Genomic DNA, 24,237 nt, shown 5'->3' with positions numbered 1-24,237 from the left:
AACTGCAACGTTTGTGTCTCAAACTTACACAAAACTACTGATCTGAGTCTAAATGCTGGTAACTAACCATAATGACATACTGAATGACCTTTATATATGGGTCAATGACGTGACGCATCGTTTTTTTTGTCCAAAGGCCTTAATAATAATAAAAAACAAAGATATGGCATCCAAATTAGATCTCTTTTATTGAATCCAAAAGATTTTAATTATATTTTGCGACATATAAAGGTATTTTAAAGATTTTGAAGTGTCAAAAGGTCATTCGGTTTAACTGTCCAACCGTTCATTTGTGATAAAAATATCTTAAAATGTAATAAATGTATATATTTTTTATTGTGGCATGATTTTATAACATCATATATCAACATAGTGCAAAATGGTATTAAAATTATGTGTAGAAGTCGTTGCTTTGTTATGAGAAAGAATGTCCGGAAAAATTAATTTCATTGATGTCATTCGGAGTAACCAATATAAAGGGACCATTCTGGATCAAGTCATGTGGTCAGTATCATGTGACAGGATGTGACATCATTCAGACACCTGCAAAGGACCACATGGTCATGAAGCAAAGTTACTAACTCTCTCTTAACTATCTGATAAATTCATGTTTTCACTTGATCATACGCATGTCCCGAAACATCAGGTCATTCGGTGCAACCGCTATAAAACATGGAAAATGTTGTAATATTTTAAAAACTTGTACTAAATATAAAATGTTTCAGATGCTAGATATCAGCCTGTTAGCATTGTTTGAAAATATCGTCATTCGGTGTAACCAAAATTGTCATTTGGTAAAACCGAAATTTGGTTAAACCGATTGACAAATTTTTGGTGACAAATTTTGTCCATCTTGTAAAAAATGTCAAAATCAGTGTTAATTGATTATAAAAACCACATAATCTCATTGATAACACTTAATAAAACTCTGTTGTTTTTTTTTACACTTTTAAAAACCTTATTTGTCAATGACCCATATATATATATATATATATATATATATATATATATATATATATATATATATATATATATATATATATATATATATATACATACACACACACACACACACACACACACACCATGGTATTACATAATATGATTTTCTTCTCCCACCAGATGGCATTAATCTGCCTATAAATCCTACTTTAGTGTATCTGATATGCCAATTTCTATAGTCTCTTATGATCCTCAACAAAAATCACATATGCAAACCTTTATTTTATTTTTGATATTTTGTCTAAAGGTTCAATAAACTGTTGCATTTCAGAAAATTAGACTTTTTTCACTATCATTTCATATTTAAAGAGTTCTTGTTTTGGTTCCCTCAGACTGCAGTACTGATCAATCACACACAGAGGTCAGTGTTGATCCTGTTATTGTGATTTTGGCTCAGTCTGTACAAAAGCAATTATGTGAACATATAACTAATCCACTTCACACTTAACCTGACAAACATGTATATCAGTACAGTTTCTGTTTTCTATGTTAGTGTGTAGTGAGACAGAGGTCCAGCACATACTCACAGCAGCCGTACAGAGACAGATGAAGAGGAAAGACGCTACGCTGGCACAATCACCGTCTGATCTCACTCGAGTCTCTCTGGCGGCGCCAGCGCAGCGGGACGAGAGACAATCGGGCAGCAGCAGGATCAGAGAGTCTTACTGGACAACACACAAACACAAACACTGGTTATAATAAGACATCAGGCTCATCTGGAGAGAAGAAACATGCTGAATGAAGACATGTCAGCTTATAGAGAGTATAAATGAGTCGACGGGCCTTCGGAGACACAGAAGAGCTTTTGAAAGAGGACATAAAGAGATCCTTTGGATTCAGTCCCAAACTAGAAGATAACAACAGAACATTTAAGTTCAGCACCTTTTTGACTGACATTTAGTTGAAAAATATTATTTGTTGCCTTATTTTATATGAAGTGCCAAAACAGCACAATATGAAGAAGAAGAGCATGAATCCGAAACTGAGTGTTTTTCGTCATACTGTATGTTGGCAGCTGTTTCTCTCTCAATATCAGTTTATTGGCATGATGAATTATACACTGTGTTGCAAAAAGCAGGAAAAATAAAAATGAACAAGTACAGTAGTACAAAGTAGAACGAAATAAAAGTGCGAGTGTGTGTGAGAGTTTTTTTTAATGTTTTTGAAAGTCTCTTCTGCTCACCAAAGCTGCATTTGTTTGTTTAAAAATACAGTAAAAATTGCAAAATATTATTCCAATGTAAATCAGCTGTTTTCTATGTTAATATATAGTAAAGTGTAATTTATTCCTGTGATCAAAGCTGAATTTATTTAATTAAAAATACAGTAAAAATTGTGAAATAGTATTACAATGTAAAACAGCTGTTTTCTATGTGAATATATAGTAAAAAATAATTTATTCTTGTGATCAAAGCTGAATTTATTTAGTCAAAAATACAGTAAAACAGTGAAATATCATTCCAATGTAAATCAGCTGTTTTCTATGTGAATATATAGTAAAGTGTAATTTATTCCTGTGATCAAAGCTGAATTTATTTAATTAAAAATACAGTAAAAATTGTGAAATATTATTACAATGTAAAACAGCTATTTTCTAAATGAATATATAGTAAAATATAATTTATTCTTGTGATCAAAGCTGAATTTATTTAGTCAAAAATACAGTAAAACAGTGAAATATTATTCCAATGTAAATCAGCTGTTTTCTATGTGAATATAAAGTAAAATATAATTTATTCGTGTGATAAAGCTGAATTTATTTAGTCAAAAATACAGTAAAACAGTGAAATATTATTCCAATGTAAATCAGCTGTTTTCTATGTGAATATATAGTAAAATATAATTTATTCGTGTGATAAAGCTGAATTTATTTAGTCAAAAATACAGTAAAAATAATGAAATATTTTTACAATTTAAATAAACTGTTTTCTATGTGAATATATAGTAAAATATAATTTATTCCTGTGATCAAAGCTGAATTTTCAGCATCATTACTCCAGTCTTCAGTGTCACATGATCCTTCAGAAATCATTCTGATATGATGATTTGCTGCTCAAGAAACATTTATGATTTTTTTACATGTTATAATCTGAACATTTGCATCAGCGAACATGTTTCTGCATGTGTCTTTCAGGCCATGATCGGGTCTGTATTGTCTGATGGAGGGACGGGGGTCTGTCGGGATTAAGCCGGTCGGATCGTTTCACACCCCCTCCTGTCTGCGGAACAATGAGGATTAAACCTCTCTTGTTCTTCAGCTCTGGAAACGGCAGGCCGACAAAGAGCTCATTTCTCTCATGGAGCTACGCCGCTTCCAGCAGTCCGTCATAAAATTAATCCCAGAGAATTTTCTCCGCATGGAGAAGAGTGAGACGTTAACAGAAACACATGATCGAGTCATGAATCCATACAGTAAAATGTCTTCGACTTCCTACAGGCCAGATTAATCAGATACCCAGCTGACAGGGAACGTTCAGCCAAGGTTCTCTCAAAATTATAAACAAACGTTCTTCCAGTAACATTAATAGAACGTTTATTCAAAGTTATCTGGTCTCAAAACATTAGCACAAAAACATTATTTATACATCATGACGTTCATCGAAATGTTACTACTTGTTTCAGAACATTCAGAGAACGTTAAAATGTAACGTTCCCATAATGTTTGGAGAATGATGAAATGGAAGACATGTTCACATTTCGGCTCTGAATTTCTTCAAGTTCCCAGCAGTGAGAGCCAGAAAGACGGATCAGGCTGATAAAAGAGTGGGACTAAATGAAAAAGAGGGTTTACCTCGCCTCCGCTGACGGTGTTTGGGCCGGTTCTGATGAGAGCGTCCGCTCAGAGACGACAGATCTGGATCGAGAGAGAAAAATGACACACATGAGGAGGAGTTCAACACTTATTATGATTAACAATGACTATGCAATCTAAACACTCTAGATTTGTACATTTTCTGAAGTGAATCAGATGCGTTTGCCCATGAAAATCTTCATTTATTATCATTATCTATGGTGAAATTAATCACGACCTCCCTGACTGACACCGTCAGTGTCTGAATGTGATTAAAGGGCTAGTTCACCCAAAAATGAAAATTCTGTCATGTCGTTTCATCCCCGTAAGACCTTCGTTCATCTTCAGAACACAAATTAAGATATTTTTGATAAAATCTGAGAGGTTTCTGTCCCTCCTTTGACAGCTACACTAAACTTACACTTTTACGCTTCAAAAAGTTCACAAAGTGTGTGTGTGTGTGTGTGTGTGTGTGTGTCGGCTGGCTCTCTGAATTGCTGTTCTGAGGGATTATAGCAGTAGAAGAGCATCTAATTAAAGAGGATTAGAGACTGAAGAATACTGAAAGAAATGAAGGAGAAAAACAAAGATGGAGAGATCGAGGTAAGAAAAAGGCAAAGAAAGAATTTCAAATCAGTTCAGAGTCACTTACTTCAGATAAAAACACATTAATTCTCTCAGAGGAAACTGTTCACACTCCTTCATTTCTCAGTTACTTTGTTTCAGATCAAATTCCCTGAAGGAGAAATAAAAACACAAAATGAGTTTAAAGCTGTAAAATGTACATGTTTGAGTTCATTCGGAGATCTCTGACTTAAAGCAAATTCTATCATTCTATAAAGATATTTATTTTATTTAAAAGCAAAAATACAGAATTCATTTATAACACCGCAAGCATCACTGAAATATTTCTGTGTCTGACAATCTGCTGAAAAAGGATCATTTGTTTTGACAAGAATTTAATGGTTGAACGAGAGATTTCAGATTCAGTGAATGAGTTCTGATCGGATCAGGAAAAAGCCTTGATTATCTTTGGAAAAGCTGCTGAAATGAGTGTGTTTGTTCTCTCTGCTAGTTAACAGCTTCGTGTTTTGTCTCTTCCAGGTGAAATCCCACCGTAAACACTCGGCCAGCGCCCCGTTTCTCCCGGGACAGACGGCAAACAGGATTTAGGGCTCCTGCCGGGTCCAGCGTTACGCTTCTTCACTTACATGTTTATTTGCATTCACAAGACAATCCGAATATACAGTCCACAACTCTTAATGCATTAAATGGGCATTTTAAGAACTCAATGTTTTTATTACTAATTCAAAGATCATGTCAAATATATTCATTAATATCACGTTTCGACCCAAATTTGTCACCCAAAATAAGTCTTCTTCTTCTCGAGAGGAGAAACATGCATCTTTAAGAACCGAAAGCCCCTTTTGGAAGCTTTATATTTAAGAGCGTGTCTTTGCTTAAACACACGACTGAAGAATTGGCAGCAGATAAACTGCAATTAAAATAAATCAATAATGGCAACAAGGATAAAAAAAAACATCTATAATATTTTAAGGTCTAGTTCTTAAAATGTAAATGCATACAATAAAAAATGCTGGGTTAAAAAGTTTTATTTAACTCAACTATTGTTCAAAAATGACTTAAAATGAACCCAAAATATGTTGGAAATTACAAATCAGACACATAATTGAACATTTATTAATAAGCAATTTAATAATTATTCATTAAACTTATTAATAAATGTTCATTTCCAACATATTTTGGGTTCGTTTTAAGCAAGAAATACAGTAATTTTTAAACAATAGTTGAGTTAAATAAAACTTTTAACATTTAACCCAATTGTCCATTTTCAACCCAACTTGGGTTGTTTTAACCCAGCATTTATAATAAATCAAAATGTTTATTTCTGCAAAAAGAAAAAAGAACATCACTGTTGCATTTTGATATGAAGTGGATAATTTCAGAAAGTTTCAGCAGTGTGATATTGACAATAATATTACAAAGTCAAATGGAAAACAATAAAAAATCAACAATAAATCAAACTATTATAAATACTTATTAGATGTTGTCAGGTACAAATGACTTACAATATGCCTAGAAATTTAAATTAACTATATTGTGAGAACCTAAATATAATTATGATATATTTTGCATCACTACACTGTTAATAATAATAATAATAATAATAGCCGATAATTAGTCTGCACAGATTAAGGTTAAATGTAGGAAAGTGAAATGAATTAGTTGCGGTCAGTCTGTTGAGATTTTCCAGCACAATGAGACTCTTTGTTTTATTTTCGTGACGCAGAAAATTAATCAGCTCGAACGAGTCGCGCGCTCAGGAGCGTCCTGTAATCACGGGAGCGCGTGCCGTCCGGATTATCTCCAGCGATAATTAATTAATTATTGAACGGATGTGAAGCGATCGACAGATTGAGGCGCGCGGCCGTTGAGCGCAAACGGTTAATTCTGCTTTATAACATTATTAAATGTGTCTGTCACTTTAAATATTTTCAAAAATAAATTTTCGGTGTAAATGAATTTAATTTTTTCCTTCTAGATTCGTTTTTTTTTTTTTTTTTTTGCCGATGCACTTAATACTTTTCTTCTCTAATGGAGGGATATAATGTGTTTGTTTTACTTTATCTAAATGACTCTAACGCTTTTAGAAGAGACCCGCCGCGTAAATCTAATTACCAGCTGCAATTAATTAAGAAGAATAGCCCCGGGAGTGTCAATAAAGTGTAACTGAAATTAAAATGCGTCTTAAGTTGAATTGTTCCTCGTTAAGCTGCTCTTCGCATGTGAATGAGAGACTCTTTACGCAGAAGTGCGTCACTGTTGTTCATTGTTATCAGCACTATTTATCTTGTCCACGGTGGTCTTTGTCTTCGCAAATGACCCCCAGTGATGCGGAGACAATTAGCTTGTCCTCGAATGTTTTGGCTACTTTGCGCCTTGTTGCGTCTCAATACGCGTCTCTCCAAATGACCGCTGCGTTTTGTTCTCGGAGACTCGAACCCGCCCCCTCAGACAACGGATAGTTTCCATGTCAGCAGATAACCAGCTCGACCAGTCGTCTGCTTCTCGCGCAGGAGGACAGACGCATTCCTTCACCAGCACGTCAACATGATGTCGTACCTGAAGCAGCCGCCGTACGCGCTCCCCGGACTGAGTCTGAGCTCGGGAATGGACCTGCTGCACCCGTCCGCGGGTTACCCGGGTAAAACAAAACACTTTTAGAGTTAGAGCTACGCTTTTCAGTCCAGAATGAAACATGCATATCGAGTAATTGCTTTAAAGACAATGGCCTTAAAGAAAATGTTTTTGGAAACACTGGAACAAAAGTTTGCATGCTTTTTAATTGCTTTTACATACCCTAACCTTAGGGCACTAAAATGATGGATAGATGCGGGTGTGATCCGATATTAAAGCATTAAGTTGCACAGGTTAAAGTGATTGTGTTGGTCATTTCCACAGCGAGCGGCCGTAAACAGAGACGGGAACGGACCACCTTCACTCGCGCGCAGCTGGATGTTCTGGAGACTCTGTTCGCCAAGACGCGCTATCCGGACATCTTCATGCGGGAAGAAGTGGCCTTAAAAATCAACCTGCCCGAGTCCAGAGTACAGGTGAGATAGAGACCACGAGACAATCCCATATAATGCGCATCAGTTGCTCTTTCAAATTCTGTAAAATTACTTTAAATTCCCAGCTAACAAAAATATTTCTGCTAACATTTCCATTACACTATTTCTGAATGTTCTCTAGACGATTAAAGCGTAAATGTTTCAAAAACAGTTTGTTCCATTGTATCATTCTTCAAAAATGTTACTTTTGAATGTTCTCTGAACGTTCTGAAACAAGTAACATTTAAAAGCGTTTCAGAAAGAAAAGGTTACATGAATGATTGAGGACATTATTAAAGAACGTTCTAATAATGTTTGTTTGAGAAAATGTTTCCTGTAATCTGTGATATTAAATAATGCTTTTGATTATAGTTTTAATAAAACAAGCTATATATGGGCCATTCTACACAATTGGTGCTGTCCCACAACCAACAAATACATTTAAAAAACATTTAGATGTTTACTAAGATCCTTCTATTATTTATTGAATCCCACAATAATGTTTAAAATATCAGTAAGAATAATATATTAAAATAAAATAAAAAAAATTTGTTTTTTTTTTAAAAGTGAAGTTAAACGAGCAAATATTTTATATTTTATTTTTAAATCATAAAACTTAATGTAAAAAGTGTGTCTGTCATGTTCATGTCACTACCGGAACAGTGTGTGTTTGAGTCACTGATCTGAGACTGATTTTAACACACTTCTACATTTCTGATCATCAATATTCCTGTGTTCCTCCTCTCACAGCCTCTCTTTCACAGCAGATCATCATTCTGAGTTAAATGTGTTCAGAAGCCTGAAAATCTGTGAGGAGCTTTAAGGAACGTCACTAACAAACACCTTTTTCTGCAATTAAGCACTTTTTTGGGTGTTATTCCATAAAATGTAGTTTTTATGTTCAGAACTGTGTTAGATAACCATGTGCTGATTATCATCTTTGAGCGGCTCAAAAGTGTCGGAAATTGTCACTACCGAAACTTCATTACATTTCGGTAGTGACATCATTGTTTTGGTAGCGACAAAAGGGAACATATAATCATTTATTTAGGGGAAATAAACACAATTTTAGTACAGTTACGCAAATCATTAGTATTTTAATATGTTTTAGTATGCGAGTTAAATCGAGTCATGTGATGCGGTCACTACCGACACATTACTGTCACTACTGAAACTGTGCATCACGACCGAAACATGGGATGATTTGTCAGAAATAAAGTATATTGAATGATCAACTAAGATGTTATTATAGTGTTTATTCAAACTAATGAATCCTTCACTTTGAAATCAGTATGATAAACTTTATGCCTTTTACAAAGAAACATTGGATTCAAAATACAACAAATCTCATAAATTACACTTGAAATATTGTTAAAATTGTAATTGTTATTGATTTACATGTGAACTTTTTTAAAAAAAAAAAATAGCAAAACTATAAAGGTAGATGTAAACAAAATCTTAATAGGTCAATGTGACCCTTCTTATTAAATGATTTATTATTGTGTTTCAGTAGTGACAAATGTGGGGAGAGGAAAAATATTGCAAAACTTTCTGAAAATACAATATGAGAATTAACTGCACAAATGTGTAGCTTGGATATTATACAATTTGCATACAAACAAAATTTGTGGAAAAAGACATTTTCAAGATGTTGGCTTTGAACCAGTTCTGCAGAATGACCCATATAGAGTTATAAGTGAAAGTTATTAAGTCTTACAAACCACTCTAGTAAAACATAACTTGTCGGCATGTAAATAAAGCTTACCTTCATCACTTTCTGTATCACAATGAAGGACTTTGGGCTGGTTTCTGAGCAGTCTAAGCATGTGTCGCTTTGATATCATTTCACAGGTTTGGTTCAAAAACCGCAGAGCAAAGTGTCGTCAACAGCAGAGCTCTGTGCAGAAGACCACAGCAGTGAAGAAGAAGAGCTCTCCAGTCAGAGAGATCACTGCTGACAGCAACCCGTACTCCAGCCCGTCCAGCACGTCCTTACCGGCCACGTCCTCCGCCCCGGTGTCCATCTGGAGTCCGGCCTCCATCTCCCCCGAGCCTCCTTCCACCTCCCCATCCTCCTGCATGCAGAGGTCGTTTCCCATCACATACACGCAGGCGTCTGGATACAGTCCGGGTTTCACTGGCACGCCGTCTTATTTCAGCGGAATGGACTGCGGTTCTTATCTTGGCTCCGTGCATCACCATCAGCTGACCGGAGCCGGTTCGGCACAGGGTTACGGCTTCAGCGCCGCCTCAGACTGCCTGGACTACAAAGAGCAAGGCGCCTCATGGAAGCTGAACTTCAACTCAGACTGCTTGGATTACAAAGATCAGATGTCGTCGTGGAAGTTTCAGGTTTTGTAAAAGCACAGGGAACGTCTTGGAATATCTTCAGCCTGATGGAACGAAATACTCGGATCTATAGGAAGCAGAAATTATGTGCTACATCATTTTGACTAAATTATTATTAAAAAGATTGAACAATGCAACCAAGAAAAAAACAAAAAGATCAAGAGAAGCAAATGTTTGGTCAAGCGAGCCAGATCTCGTTAAGCCTCTTAAGATGTCCTGCTTTGATCAAGCCAGAGTTTCTCAAATGCACTATGTTTTTTTTTTTAAATGAGTAGCTTTGTTCTGTAAGAGACAATCAGTATGTTTGTGTGTTTTCTTGTATTTTTAGACTGCGTTCTGTTGTAGCTTTATATTATGTTCTTGTCATTGAAAAGTGTACTGTGACTTTCTTATTTGTATGTTCAGTTGGTAACAATAAATTATTACTTTTGTAAAGCCAGAGGGATTTTTTTTTTTTTAAATGTTAGACCTATTATATTAAAATGTTCATATTTGACGGAAAATTGCGTCCACCTTTTTTGTTTAACAGTTATTAAATGTTGAAACTTAAAAAGACACCATTAAGCATTAGGGCTAAACAATATATAAATAATTTACCTGTTATAATTTGCAAAACAAATATGTTCACTAGTAAACTAAGAAAATGAAAATGCATTATTGATCACCGGATCTATTTGACTTGGACAAATGCCTCCTAAAAATTGCATTTAATTTCAATTCCAGACCATCATATTTACATACAATATATATAAATAAAGCAAAAGGACATCATACATGTATGTGGGTACAGTCACTTTACAGAGGCAAGTTTCAAGGAAATTAAAGGGTCATGACATGAAATATTCCTTGATATTCACTTATAATGTTAATACAAAAAAACAAAACACATATACATGCAGAAAAACAATTATCAACCTTCATTCTGACCCTCTGTCTCAAATGATCAGTTTTTAAGGCACGGCTCCTTTAAGGCGTGTCAGTAAACGGCGTGTTATGATTGGCTAACGTCCCTGCATAGGAAACAGTATCAACGGCTACTCACTATTGCATGTGAGTAAGTGTTTTGAAAACATTATCCATATAAAACTGTCATTTACAGACAAAGCATTATGAAATCATTTACTTGTGGTTTGTGATGCAGCTGCTGTCAGATCAAACACAGTCGCTGCTTCATCTGTCAACAAAAGTTTCTTTGTGAATTTTCCATTACACTGTGTCACGTTTACAAAATAAAATGCTCCGAACAAACATGAAATCCTCCGATGTGATCCAGGAGTCATTATAATGACTTCAGAAACTGAACACATCTGTATACTGTATCAGCGTAGACAGCGTCAGTCATTATAATGACTTCAGAAACTGAACACATCTGTATACTGTATCAGCGTAGACAGTGTCAGTCATTATAATGACTTCAGAAACTGAACACATCTGTATACTGTATCAGCGTAGACAGCGTCAGTGATTATAATGACTTCAGAAACTGAACACACATCTGTATACTGTATCAGTGTAGACAGTGTCAGTCATTATAATGACTTCAGAAACTGAACACATCTGTACACTGTATCAGCGTAGACAGTGTCAGTCATTATAATGACTTCAGAAACTGAACACATCTGTATACTGTATCAGCGTAGACAGCGTCAGTCATTATAATGACTTCAGAAACCGAACACATCTGTATACTGTATCAGCGTAGACAGCGTCAGTGATTATAATGACTTCAGAAACTGAACGCACATCTGTATACTGTATCAGCGTAGACGGCGTCAGTCATTATAATGACTTCAGAAACTGAACACATCTGTATACTGTATCAGCGTAGACAGCGTCAGTCATTATAATGACTTCAGAAACTGAACGCACATCTGTATACTGTATCAGCGTAGACGGCGTCAGTCATTATAATGACTTCAGAAACTGAACACATCTGTATACTGTATCAGCGTAGACAGCGTCAGTCATTATAATGACTTCAGAAACTGAACACATCTGTATACTGTATCAGCGTAGACGGCGTCAGTCATTATAATGACTTCAGAAACTGAACACATCTGTATACTGTATCAGCGTAGACGGCGTCAGTCATTATAATGACTTCAGAAACTGAACACACATCTGTATACTGTATCAGCGTAGACAGCGTCAGTCATTTTAATGACTTCAGAAACTGAACGCACATCTGTATACTGTATCAGCGTAGACAGCGTCAGTCATTATAATGACTTCAGAAACTGAACACACATCTGTATACTGTATCAGCGTAGACAGCGTCAGTCATTATAATGACTTCAGAAACCGAACACATCTGTATACTGTATCAGCGTAGACAGCGTCAGTCATTATAATGACTTCAGAAACCGAACACATCTGTATACTGTATCAGCGTAGACGGCGTCAGTCATTATAATGACTTCAGAAACTGAACACATCTGTATACTGTATCAGCGTAGACAGCGTCAGTCATTATAATGACTTCAGAAACCGAACACATCTGTATACTGTATCAGCGTAGACAGCGTCAGTCATTATAATGACTTCAGAAACTGAACACATCTGTATACTGTATCAGCGTAGACGGCGTCAGTCATTATAATGACTTCAGAAACTGAACACACATCTGTATACTGTATCAGCGTAGACAGCGTCAGTCATTATAATGACTTCAGAAACTGAACACACATCTGTATACTGTATCAGCGTAGACAGCGTCAGTCATTTTAATGACTTCAGAAACTGAACGCACATCTGTATACTGTATCAGCGTAGACAGCGTCAGTCATTATAATGACTTCAGAAACTGAACACACATCTGTATACTGTATCAGCGTAGACAGCATCAGTCATTATAATGACTTCAGAAACTGAACACATCTGTATACTGTATCAGCGTAGACGGCGTCAGTCATTATAATGACTTCAGAAACTGAACACATCTGTATACTGTATCAGCGTAGACAGCGTCAGTGATTATAATGACTTCAGAAACTGAACGCACATCTGTATACTGTATCAGCGTAGACGGCGTCAGTCATTATAATGACTTCAGAAACTGAACACATCTGTATACTGTATCAGCGTAGACAGCGTCAGTCATTATAATGACTTCAGAAACTGAACGCACATCTGTATACTGTATCAGCGTAGACGGCGTCAGTCATTATAATGACTTCAGAAACTGAACACATCTGTATACTGTATCAGCGTAGACAGCGTCAGTCATTATAATGACTTCAGAAACTGAACACATCTGTATACTGTATCAGCGTAGACGGCGTCAGTCATTATAATGACTTCAGAAACTGAACACATCTGTATACTGTATCAGCGTAGACGGCGCCAGTCATTATAATGACTTCAGAAACTGAACGCACATCTGTATACTGTATCAGCGTAGACGGCGTCAGTCATTATAATGACTTCAGAAACTGAACACACATCTGTATACTGTATCAGCGTAGACAGCGTCAGTCATTTTAATGACTTCAGAAACTGAACGCACATCTGTATACTGTATCAGCGTAGACAGCGTCAGTCATTATAATGACTTCAGAAACTGAACACACATCTGTATACTGTATCAGCGTAGACAGCGTCAGTCATTATAATGACTTCAGAAACCGAACACATCTGTATACTGTATCAGCGTAGACAGCGTCAGTCATTATAATGACTTCAGAAACCGAACACATCTGTATACTGTATCAGCGTAGACGGCGTCAGTCATTATAATGACTTCAGAAACTGAACACATCTGTATACTGTATCAGCGTAGACAGCGTCAGTCATTATAATGACTTCAGAAACCGAACACATCTGTATACTGTATCAGCGTAGACAGCGTCAGTCATTATAATGACTTCAGAAACTGAACACATCTGTATACTGTATCAGCGTAGACGGCGTCAGTCATTATAATGACTTCAGAAACTGAACACACATCTGTATACTGTATCAGCGTAGACAGCGTCAGTCATTATAATGACTTCAGAAACTGAACACACATCTGTATACTGTATCAGCGTAGACAGCGTCAGTCATTTTAATGACTTCAGAAACTGAACGCACATCTGTATACTGTATCAGCGTAGACAGCGTCAGTCATTATAATGACTTCAGAAACTGAACACACATCTGTATACTGTATCAGCGTAGACAGCGTCAGTCATTATAATGACTTCAGAAACTGAACACATCTGTATACTGTATCAGCGTAGACAGCGTCAGTCATTATAATGACTTCAGAAACTGAACGCACATCTGTATACTGTATCAGCGTAGACAGCGTCAGTCATTATAATGACTTCAGAAACTGAACACACATCTGTATACTGTATCAGCGTAGACAGCGTCAGTGATTATAATGACTTCAGAAACTGAACACACATCTGTATACTGTATCAGTGTAGACAGCGTCAGTCATTATAATGACTTCAGAAACTGAACACATCTGTATACTGTATCAGCGTAGACAGCGTCAGTCATTATAATGACTTCAGAAACTGAACACACATCTGTATACTGTATCAGCGTAGACAGCGTCAGTCATTATAATGACTTCAGAAACTGAACACATCTGTATACTGTATCAGCGTAGACAGCGTCAGTCATTTTAATGACTTCAGAAACTGAACACACATCTGTATACTGTATCAGCGTAGACAGCGCCAGTCATTATAATGACTTCAGAAACTGAACACATCTGTATACTGTATCAGCGTAGACAGCGTCAGTCATTATAATGACTTCAGAAACTGAACACACATCTGTATACTGTATCAGCGTAGACAGCGTCAGTCATTATAATGACTTCAGAAACTGAACACACATCTGTATACTGTATCAGCGTAGACAGAGTCAGTCATTATAATGACTTCAGAAACTGAACACACATCTGTATACTGTATCAGCGTAGACAGAGTCAGTCATTATAATGACTTTAGCAACTGAACACACATCTGTATACTGTATCAGCGTAGACAGCGTCAGTCATTATAATGACTTCAGAAACTGAACACACATCTGTATACTGTATCAGCGTAGACAGCGTCAGTCATTATAATGACTTCAGAAACTGAACACATCTGTATACTGTATCAGCGTAGACAGCGTCAGTCATTATAATGACTTCAGAAACTGAACACATCTGTATACTGTATCAGCGTAGACGGCGCCAGTCATTATAATGACTTCAGAAACTGAACACATCTGTATACTGTATCAGCGTAGACAGTGTCAGTGATTATAATGACTTCAGAAACTGAACACATCTGTATACTGTATCAGCGTAGACGGCGTCAGTGATTATAATGACTTCAGAAACTGAACACATCTGTATACTGTATCAGCGTAGACGGCGCCAGTCATTATAATGACTTCAGAAACTGAACACATCTGTATACTGTATCAGCGTAGACGGCGTCAGTGATTATAATGACTTCAGAAACTGAACACATCTGTATACTGTATCAGCGTAGACAGCGTCAGTCATTATAATGACTTCTATTCGCTTTTGACGCGATGCTCACATTGGTCGGTGTCTTGCTCTGGAGGCGGGAATATGCAAATGTACTTGCCTGTGTGACGTCAGATTCTGCAGTATCAAAATGAGCCGTTTTGGATCTTGATTAAATAAATCTGTTGTTTATAATGAGAAGGAAGTTTTAAGCTACGAAACTTGTTGAATGTTTTAATGGTACAAAGACCTCTTATATATCAAAAGATCAAGGCAAATCTGATTTCTCATGTCATGACCCTTTAAGACAGATGACTGAATGAACCAGGGGTCAACAGGAAAAGTGGATGTTAATTTACCTTGCTGGTGGCTGTATTGTGTAGATTCAGTGGTTTAATTGGTCATCACATCCCCTGCTGTGAGTGTGACGCTTTGCCCATTAGTGATGATGATGATGCCATTATTAGTGACTAATGACTAATACAAACCCTGAGGGACAACAGAATCCATCAGGGGACAGGAGTCGATTTATAAGATGGGCAATTTGTGAGCAAATAATAAACGGAAAAGGAAAATGCATAACAATAAATGTTTAACATCCAAATGGAGCAAAATACAGAAAATAAAATTGTAAACAAATACATAAAACAACTGTGTGTGTTAGTTACTAATTGTGATCTAATGCAGGGATTTTCAGTCTTTAAATGACATGAACCCCAAATCTGATCATCCTCATGTGACGAATCCTAACATTTAAAAGGCATCTACCTTTTATAAACACCCAATTTATAGAAAAATGAATATTATAAATCTAAAATTACTTATATTTTTTTCTACTCACTATAGAAATATACTGTTAAATGTATTATATATTTATTTTATTTACAATTTTTAGTTTATATTAATAATATGTTAATTTAATAGATTAAAAACTAATATTTTTTTTATTTTAATCACATTGTTATTCATTTATTTTTTACAGACTTTTACATGTTATTTTAATCTAATTTACTTATTTTAATCCTATTATTATTTGTTTTTATTTTTATTTTTTAGTTTTCCACAATATTTATTTATTTTTATCTACTTCATTTTATTTTTATTATTTATTTATTTCATTTTAAATCATATGTTAATTTAATAGATTAATAATCCTTTTATTTCAATCACATTTTTTTATCAATTTATTTTAATCTAATTTATATATTACTTATTTACGTTTTTTTTTTTTCCTCTAGACTTTTTCACAGACCCTTTTTCTACGATCACTTCAGGACAATAATGGTCAAGTGTATTTTGGTTTCAGTTTATTAAACTGACGACGATACAAATCTCTACTTATAATACTGAATATAATAGACAAAAAACACAGTATTTTCACAGATAAACAGGTCGGACATGTTTTGTGTGTCGTCAGACTCTTTTGTCTCCAGCATCACTGCTCTCTATTGTTATGTGAATTTCTGCCCTACATTCTCACATCATCAACAACAATAGTGAAAGTTTTTTATATTGCTTCTATGGCGCTTTATACAATACAGAATGTTTCAAAGCAGCTTCACAGTGATGAACAGAAAAATACAGAATCAGTGATGCAAACTTCATCAGATATGAGACAAATTAAATTAAAGCAGCTCATTTTGTTCTCATTTTAGAGTCTCATTGCAGTCGAATAATATTACTGAATATTAAGTGTCTTTTTAAAGATGTACTTGAGCTTCACTCACATGAAAAACCAACAGCCTCTTAATTAAAAGCACTAAACCGTTTGACCAGCGTGTGCCTCATATCAAACACGTCCACCTGTGGATTCCCTCATAAACAAACAAACACACCGTCTGTCCGGCTATTTTTAGTCCTTCTCTGCAGGACGAAACCTGTCATTCCTCAAAAACGTGACTAAAGAGTGTTTAAATATATCACAGCCTCATCTAGAGGATTTACTGCATTCATGCTGAGAACATTCACAACAACATGCCTTTAATAATCTAATAATCACTCAGTCACTGCTAAAACGTTCTAACCTGTTTTACAGACACATTTACTTATGATCATCAAACTTAAAAAGTCACTGAAATTAACACTTTTATTCAACAAAGATGCATTAAATTGATCAAAAGTGACAGTAAAGACATTTATAATGTTACAAAAGATTCTATTTCAAATAAATGCTGTTCTTTTGAACTTTTGTATTCATCAAAGAATCCTGAAAAATAAAATGTGTCACAGTTTCCACAAAAATATGATTGAAAATAATCATAAATGTTTCTTGAGCATCAAATCATCATATCAGAATGATTTCTGAAGGATCATGTGACACTGAAGACTGGAGTAATGATGCTGAAAATTCATATATATTCACATAGAAAACAGTGCAATAATATTTCACAGTTTTTACTGTATTTTTGATTAAATAAACGCAGCCTTGATGAGCAGAAGATACTCTGAACTTTTGAGAATACTTCTATTATTTTATGGTGCAAAAACGAGGCAAAGATGTAAATCTGTTCTGAAAGACACGAGCAGATGGGTCGGTCAAAGACAAGAGGAGGCTGGGATTGTCGGTCAACAGATGCCCCTTTCCACCCTTGTTTTCCACCCCACTTTTCCTGGCCCACCTGTCAATGGCGACGGCCGGCCGTCTGCGAGTGCGTTTGGATGTTGTGTGTATGAATGCTGGCACGTGTGCGTCAGCGTCTGCTCTCGTGCTGATGAAGCCGAAACGATGAAGGCCTCATTATGTGGAGATAATCAACAAACGAGTGTGTGTGTGAGTGTGTGTTCATATGAAAGCGCACGCGTGTTGGTCGCGTCGTTTCCTGCAGGAAGAGGGAACGGCGTGACGAACCCCTGCCACCGCCACACGCCTGACCACCTGCTCTGGGATTAGGCTGCGCGCGGATTACTTGCGTCACAATGGAAGTACACTACCGCAAGTATGCCATAAACACCAACAAAGAGTCAATGCACGACAATCTGAAGAAGAACTAGTGCTGAAACCTCAGAGTTAAAAGAACATCCCACAGACGACACTGAAGGATGAACACGAGCCACAGACCAGAAAATACAATATTATTTTTAATATTCATACTAACATAACACAATTCTAACACACTCTCTAAAAAATGTTGTTTTGGGTTAAAAACAACCAAAGGGACAAACCCAATGTTTAACTATGTAACTATTGTTTAAAAATGACTGTATTTCTTGCTTAAAATGAACCCAAAATGTGTGGGAAATTAATATGTTTATCAAATGAATAATATTTGAATAATAAACATTTATTAATTTGCTTATTAATAAATGTTCACCTTTTGATTATTATTGTTTCCTCTAGTAATTATGTGTCTGATTTTTAATTTCCAACCTATTTTGGATTCATTTTTAAACAATAGTTGAGTTAAATAAAACGACGCAGCATGTTGATCAAACATTTAAAACAATCACTGGGTTTGTCCATTTTCAACCCAACTTTAACTTTTAACCCAGTATTTTTTAGAGTGTCGTTTTCCATGACATATTTATTTGATTGTAAACTAGGTGAACCGATGAATATAATTCATATTAAGATCACATCAGATTCACTTTATGAATTTTACCTGAAAATATTTCACTCTTCTTAAATTTTAACTCATTAATTATTAATTAAAATGTGTAATGTTGTGACTATTATTAAATATATCAAAGGGTTAGTTCACCCAAAAATGAAAATAATGTCATTAATTACTCTCCCTCATGTCGTTCCACACTCGTAAGACCTTCGTTCATCTTCAGAACACAAATTAAGATATTTTTGATGAAATCTGACGGCTCAGTGAGGCCTCTATTGACAGCAAGTTAATTCCTGAAGCTTTACGAATCTTTTGTTTCGAATCAGCGGTTCAGAGCGCCAAAGTCACATGATTTCAGTAAACGAGGCTTCGTTATGTCATAAGTGTTTCGAAACAAAAGATTCGTAAAGCTTCATGTTTCATGTGTTTTGAGATCGTCCATCACTAGAGATATTGTTGTAGTTATTTTGTTTTGTTTTTGCACCCAGAAAGTATTCTCATCTCTTCATAACATTAAGGTTGAACCACTGCAGTCACATGACTGTTTTAACGATGTCTTTAGTACCTTTCTGGACCTTGAAAGTGTTGATTATATTGCTGTCTATGGACGAGTCTCTCGGATTTCATCAAAAATATCTTAATTTGTGTTCTGAAGATGAACGAAGGTCTTACGGGTGTGGAACGACATGAGGGAGAGTAATTTTTTTTGGGTGAACTAACCCTTTAAATGCAAAAATGAGATTTACAGTAATTTAGGGGTAATTATATTTTAATTGTCAAGATAATGTCAGTGCAAAAAACTCCTTTGTTGATTTTGTGCTGAATGTGAGCTGATCATGTTTCACAGTGGAAGAACAAAAGTCATAAAAGAGTCCAAAAAGAATCACAAAGATCATGTGATCTTTCTCAAATGAGTGTGTGTGTGTGTGTGTGTGCGTGACCCGTAACTGTGCCCTACTTTCAGAAACAAAACACTTGTTATGGTTGGTGACAGAACGGAAAAATCTCAAGAATGGTCTGAATGACAGTAAAACAACTACAGCAACAGGTCAAAGGTGAACATTACAGATGGCAGCCATTGATTCTGACCTCATTATCCCAGAGCTCGTCTCGCAGCAGCTGATTAATTAGAGAAAGCTTCAAATAACGAGTCTTTAACAGGACGTCAAGGACCCGAGTCACAAAACACTGAGAAAATGAACAGATTGATCTTGCATTAGTACAGCTCAACTCAATTCATTTGAAAGAAAAGAAAATATAAATATAAATGAATGAATTTTAACGGCTTAATTCTGTTAAACTGTGATATATGTAGTAAGCGAGATCTCTTTAATATCTCAGTTTGTTCCTCTTAGACAGCAATGAGAGAAAGAGTTTCAGAAGAGATCTCGACTGCTATTTGTTGTCTAGTTCTTGTGATTCACTGAATTTCTCTCTCAGTTCTGCTCAGTATCTGGTGTTTTCAGCTGTAAATCCGGGTTTCTTTGGACGGGATCTACTTATAGACTCTGCAGTCGTGCTGGAGAGAGGACAATGAAGAGAGGAGAACGGAGACGGGAACGGGCCGGGTATTATCATCCCGCGGGATGGAGGCACTGATGGCATTTCCAGGCTTTATTCCTCTTCCTAAGCCGCCGGCTCCACTTCCAATCCCATTGGATGATACGGCCAGGCATGCAAATGAAATGCAAAGCAGGGAAAGGTTTCTATTCTGTTGCCAATCTCACTTGAGTTTGTCCTCTTCAACACATACAGTCTTTGTCTTTTCTCAATTCAAGAGTTTAAACAGTGCTGCTGTGATTCTGCCCTGTCCACAATATCTGGCATTATGCAGATATAATGTAGCAGCAGCATAAATTCATAAACACTGGAAAACATATGATGCAATAATACATTAAAGGGTTAGTTCACCCAAAAATGATATTTTTGATGAAATCCGATGGCTCAGTGAGGCCTGCATAGCCAGCAATGACATTTCCTCTCTCAAGATCCATTAATGTACTAAAAACATATTTAAATCAGTTCATGTGAGTACAGTGGTTCAATATTAATATTATAAAGCCACGAGAATATTTTGGTGTGCGCCAAAAAAACTAAATAACGACTTATATAGTGATGACCGATTTCAAAACACTGCTTCAGGAAGCTTCGGAGCGTTATGAATCTTTTGTGACTTTGACAAAACCTCATCTTTTCTACATCAGTCAGCTATAAACATGATCTCAGCGACAAAAATAAGCAGATCTTGCAACAAAAATAAATAAAACATCACAGAAAATCAAACAATTAAGTTTGTAAAGCATATGAGATTAATGAATGTAAAATGTTCTGACATTTAAAACAAACTATTAAGTTCTGGTGATTTTGCATGTTTACATTTTCTTCAGTAATATCTTGTATTTTTTATCGTAATTAATATGAACTACAAAGAATCTCTAAAAGAGTCATTTGAATGTCACAGAAGATTCTCTAAAGTAGCTTTACTGTGGTAATGTAGAGTTTGTTTTGATACTCTTTACCTGTAGTAAAATGCTTCACTTTTAACTTTCGTTTGAACAAAGATTGTCTTTTGCGTGTTTATTTTAGGTATTTGTGGGTATTCCAATATTCCAACACTGCTTTTTTAATGCTTATTTTATGATAAAAATGATTCAGTGAGTGAGTGAGCGGTCCAAATGATTCAGACTGAATCGCGAACCGATTCATTTACGCTATCTCAGGTATTCACACACTTTTCCGTCATCTGAAATTTTTGATCTAAAATATTTACTTGAAGATCTCTTGAGATTCTTATTATTGTCTTATTATACGTTTTTAATGATTTCATCAACTCGCGAAACCAGTTTGGGGAAACCTCATTTGACCAACACTCGGAAAAGAACCGACTCAGTGATTCATTCACAAAGCGGTCATTATAAATTCGGATTTTCTGGCGACAGTCTGACACTCGACATTATTGTCTCAATTATTTTCAGCTTATTTTTAATGATTTAGCTTTTCTCACGAAACCTGCTTGGGAAAACCTGCGCGAACTCATTTGACCAATACTTGGAAAAGAATCGACTCAGTGATTCATTCACAAACAGGGCGTTCGGATTTTCTGGCGAAAGAAAATACGCCTCACACTCGACGCTATGGCTAAAATATTCTGTCAATTATTTTCATCTTAGGCAAATGACAAAAATATCTCTCGCCAGTCAAGAATTAATCGGTTAATTAAGTGTAAAAAACAACTATTTTAAGGTAATTTGGCGCCAAAAGTAGATCGCGGACTGGTAAAATAAAATAACTTGGTTTCTTCGACTTGGTAAAATAAATAAATATATAAATAAATTAAAAAATAAATCAGAAAAAGATCAAGAAACTTATTAATTGAGGCTTTGCACAAATTATGGAACTTAACTTCCATTAAACTGTACATTACACAATCGCAATGATACGCTTTTTTCCCCAAAAAACTGGGTACAATGAGATGATATTATTCTACTCACACTAAAATTCAGTCAAACTAACGGATAAGAATTATTTGTAGTTCAAGTTAATAATTTGAAATTATGCGTTTCAGTCTTTTTCAAAACAGAACTTACCCAAACCGGAAGTGTCACCCATAATTCAAAACACAGTAGGCTCGTCAGGAAAAAGGTGGATATATGATAATTCATAAAAATCTAACTTTTAAGGCTCTGATGGAGTTAAAATTGCACACCTGTGTCTGAGTCCATAGTGTCCATCCAACGGTCATCCAACGGCTGCAGTGACGTCACGTAGTGATTAAAAGAGCGACAGCGACCTCTAGTGGTCGATACATGCAATCTCACCCTCATTCCATCATTGCAGGGACTTTCACAGATTGTTTATTAGTGCAAACACCATGTTACAGATGAAACATGACTGAAATATCTGCCATAATACAAACCCAGAGCTCTCGAGAATCAAAAGACACTTTTGCATCAATCTAGAAATTAGTGAAAAATGTAAAGAATTAAAAAAGCCTGTATGCATTTTGAAAAGATCACTTTTATTCACGTGATGATTTGTGATTGTCAGTGCACCTTGGGTTTAAGCATCAGTTTGGATCCGCTCGTACAGGTTTAAGTGCATTGTGGCAGTGGAAAGGTCAAAGGTCAGGATTCGTGTCTGAGATAGAGGTTTTATTCGGTGAGTCAAACACAAGGTGCAGTATCTTCACATCTCATTCGAAAGCAACAAAACAGACAACACTCAAACTGTTGAATGACAGCAGATCAGTCGCGAGTCCCTCAGGACGAACACAAGCGATCCTGTCCGCCGTTTCTCAGAGCTACTGACTTTCAAATACTGAACAAACACAAGTTGAATTTGCACTGGAAATGCCATTCCCGTTGACCTCTGAGACGGAAAACCCCGATGCAGGCACACGTTCGACAGTCCTAACCCTGCTAGCCAACATTTGTAAACTTCGACTAGTGTAAACCTGAGGTCGAGAATGGGAGTGGAGGTTGTTTGGAAGACGTAGAAACCGTCCGTCTCGGACACAGAGTTGGATTTTCTGCTACAAGACGCCGCGGATCAGCATAGATTCTAATGTCTAACTAACACAGAACGACTGTTTCTCAGTCTCAGAGAACGAGATGGAGGGGAGCAACATGTCCAGATTAAATCGTCAAAAACGTGATGTCGAGCCAAACCCGTATGGATTATAAATCATCTCATTCACGCAGCTCTTTTCTGTGTGGCGACACTGAGAATCAGCAGCGTTTTAGTGTTGATGATGTCAAACGTGGCGCGACGCACCAATGCAGCATTTTTAATATGAATCAGTGCATAGCGACTGTTCCTCACATAAAGCATCATATATAACTTGAAATATTGTGCATATGGATTTTTATTTTAAAAAATCGTCCTTTGCATGGAAAAGAGCTGCATCAAGAAGAAGCATTTCTTCAAAATGTGTCCTTTTATTTGTTTAGTTCCACAGAAAAACTAAGTGCATACAGGTTCAGAACGAGCACACAACAATTGTCGGGTGAACTATTGCATTAATTTGAGAATGCATAACCTGATTCATGCTAAACCATCTAATAATATCAAGGGAACACGACGTAGGTGAAAAATAATCCAAACGGCTTTATCGGAGGGTAAAAATAGGGTCATAAACTGAGGTCTCTTCTATAGCTTGTGAGGTAAAGTAGAGCTGTTCGATCTCTAAACCCTGCAATACGAAGCTTTGTCGAGTGCTTAGCTTATAATGCTTGGAGATGCACAGTGCGAGGTGTGCAGGCATATGTGTGACGACTACCTGTAACACTTTATAAAAATAACTTTCATCAATAACATTTTTGCACTATAATGTCATGCATCTAGTGTGTCATGAGTTGCTGAGGTGTTCTCGTCCACTCTAATAACTAATATAAAATGCATTATTTTAAAAAAAATGTATAGCTGGAATACAATGCAGTCGATAAATATGTTTGC

The 24,237-nt window shown here is 36.1% G+C and overlaps 1 protein-coding gene and 2 long non-coding RNA genes across 3 annotated transcripts; 1 reads left to right on the top strand and 2 right to left on the bottom strand.

Annotated features, from left to right (window-relative positions):
- Positions 1-1,068: 1,068 nt before the first annotated feature.
- LOC125278635 lies at positions 1,069-9,327 on the bottom strand. The gene is made up of 4 exons (XR_007187191.1): positions 9,191-9,327; positions 4,446-4,529; positions 3,794-3,856; positions 1,069-1,667 (listed from the first exon to the last, which is right to left on the bottom strand). It is a non-coding gene; the product is annotated as an uncharacterized LOC125278635 (long non-coding RNA).
- LOC125278627 (homeobox protein OTX2-like) lies at positions 6,168-10,282 on the top strand. The gene is made up of 3 exons (XM_048207929.1): positions 6,168-7,019; positions 7,277-7,428; positions 9,277-10,282. Exons 1-3 carry the CDS (start codon positions 6,926-6,928, stop codon positions 9,784-9,786), a joined length of 756 nt encoding a protein of 251 aa, XP_048063886.1. The 5' UTR covers positions 6,168-6,925; the 3' UTR covers positions 9,787-10,282.
- On the bottom strand, positions 9,717-22,506 carry LOC125278639. Its single transcript, XR_007187195.1, has 4 exons — positions 22,371-22,506; positions 19,873-19,971; positions 15,592-15,721; positions 9,717-9,841 (listed from the first exon to the last, which is right to left on the bottom strand). It is a non-coding gene; the product is annotated as an uncharacterized LOC125278639 (long non-coding RNA).
- Between the last annotated feature and the right edge of the window lie 1,731 nt (positions 22,507-24,237).

Source organism: Megalobrama amblycephala, linkage group LG11 (assembly GCF_018812025.1).
Source record: "Megalobrama amblycephala isolate DHTTF-2021 linkage group LG11, ASM1881202v1, whole genome shotgun sequence".
Classification (NCBI taxonomy): Eukaryota; Metazoa; Chordata; class Actinopteri; order Cypriniformes; family Xenocyprididae; genus Megalobrama; species Megalobrama amblycephala.
This window is presented reverse-complemented; position numbering and strand designations above follow the sequence as displayed.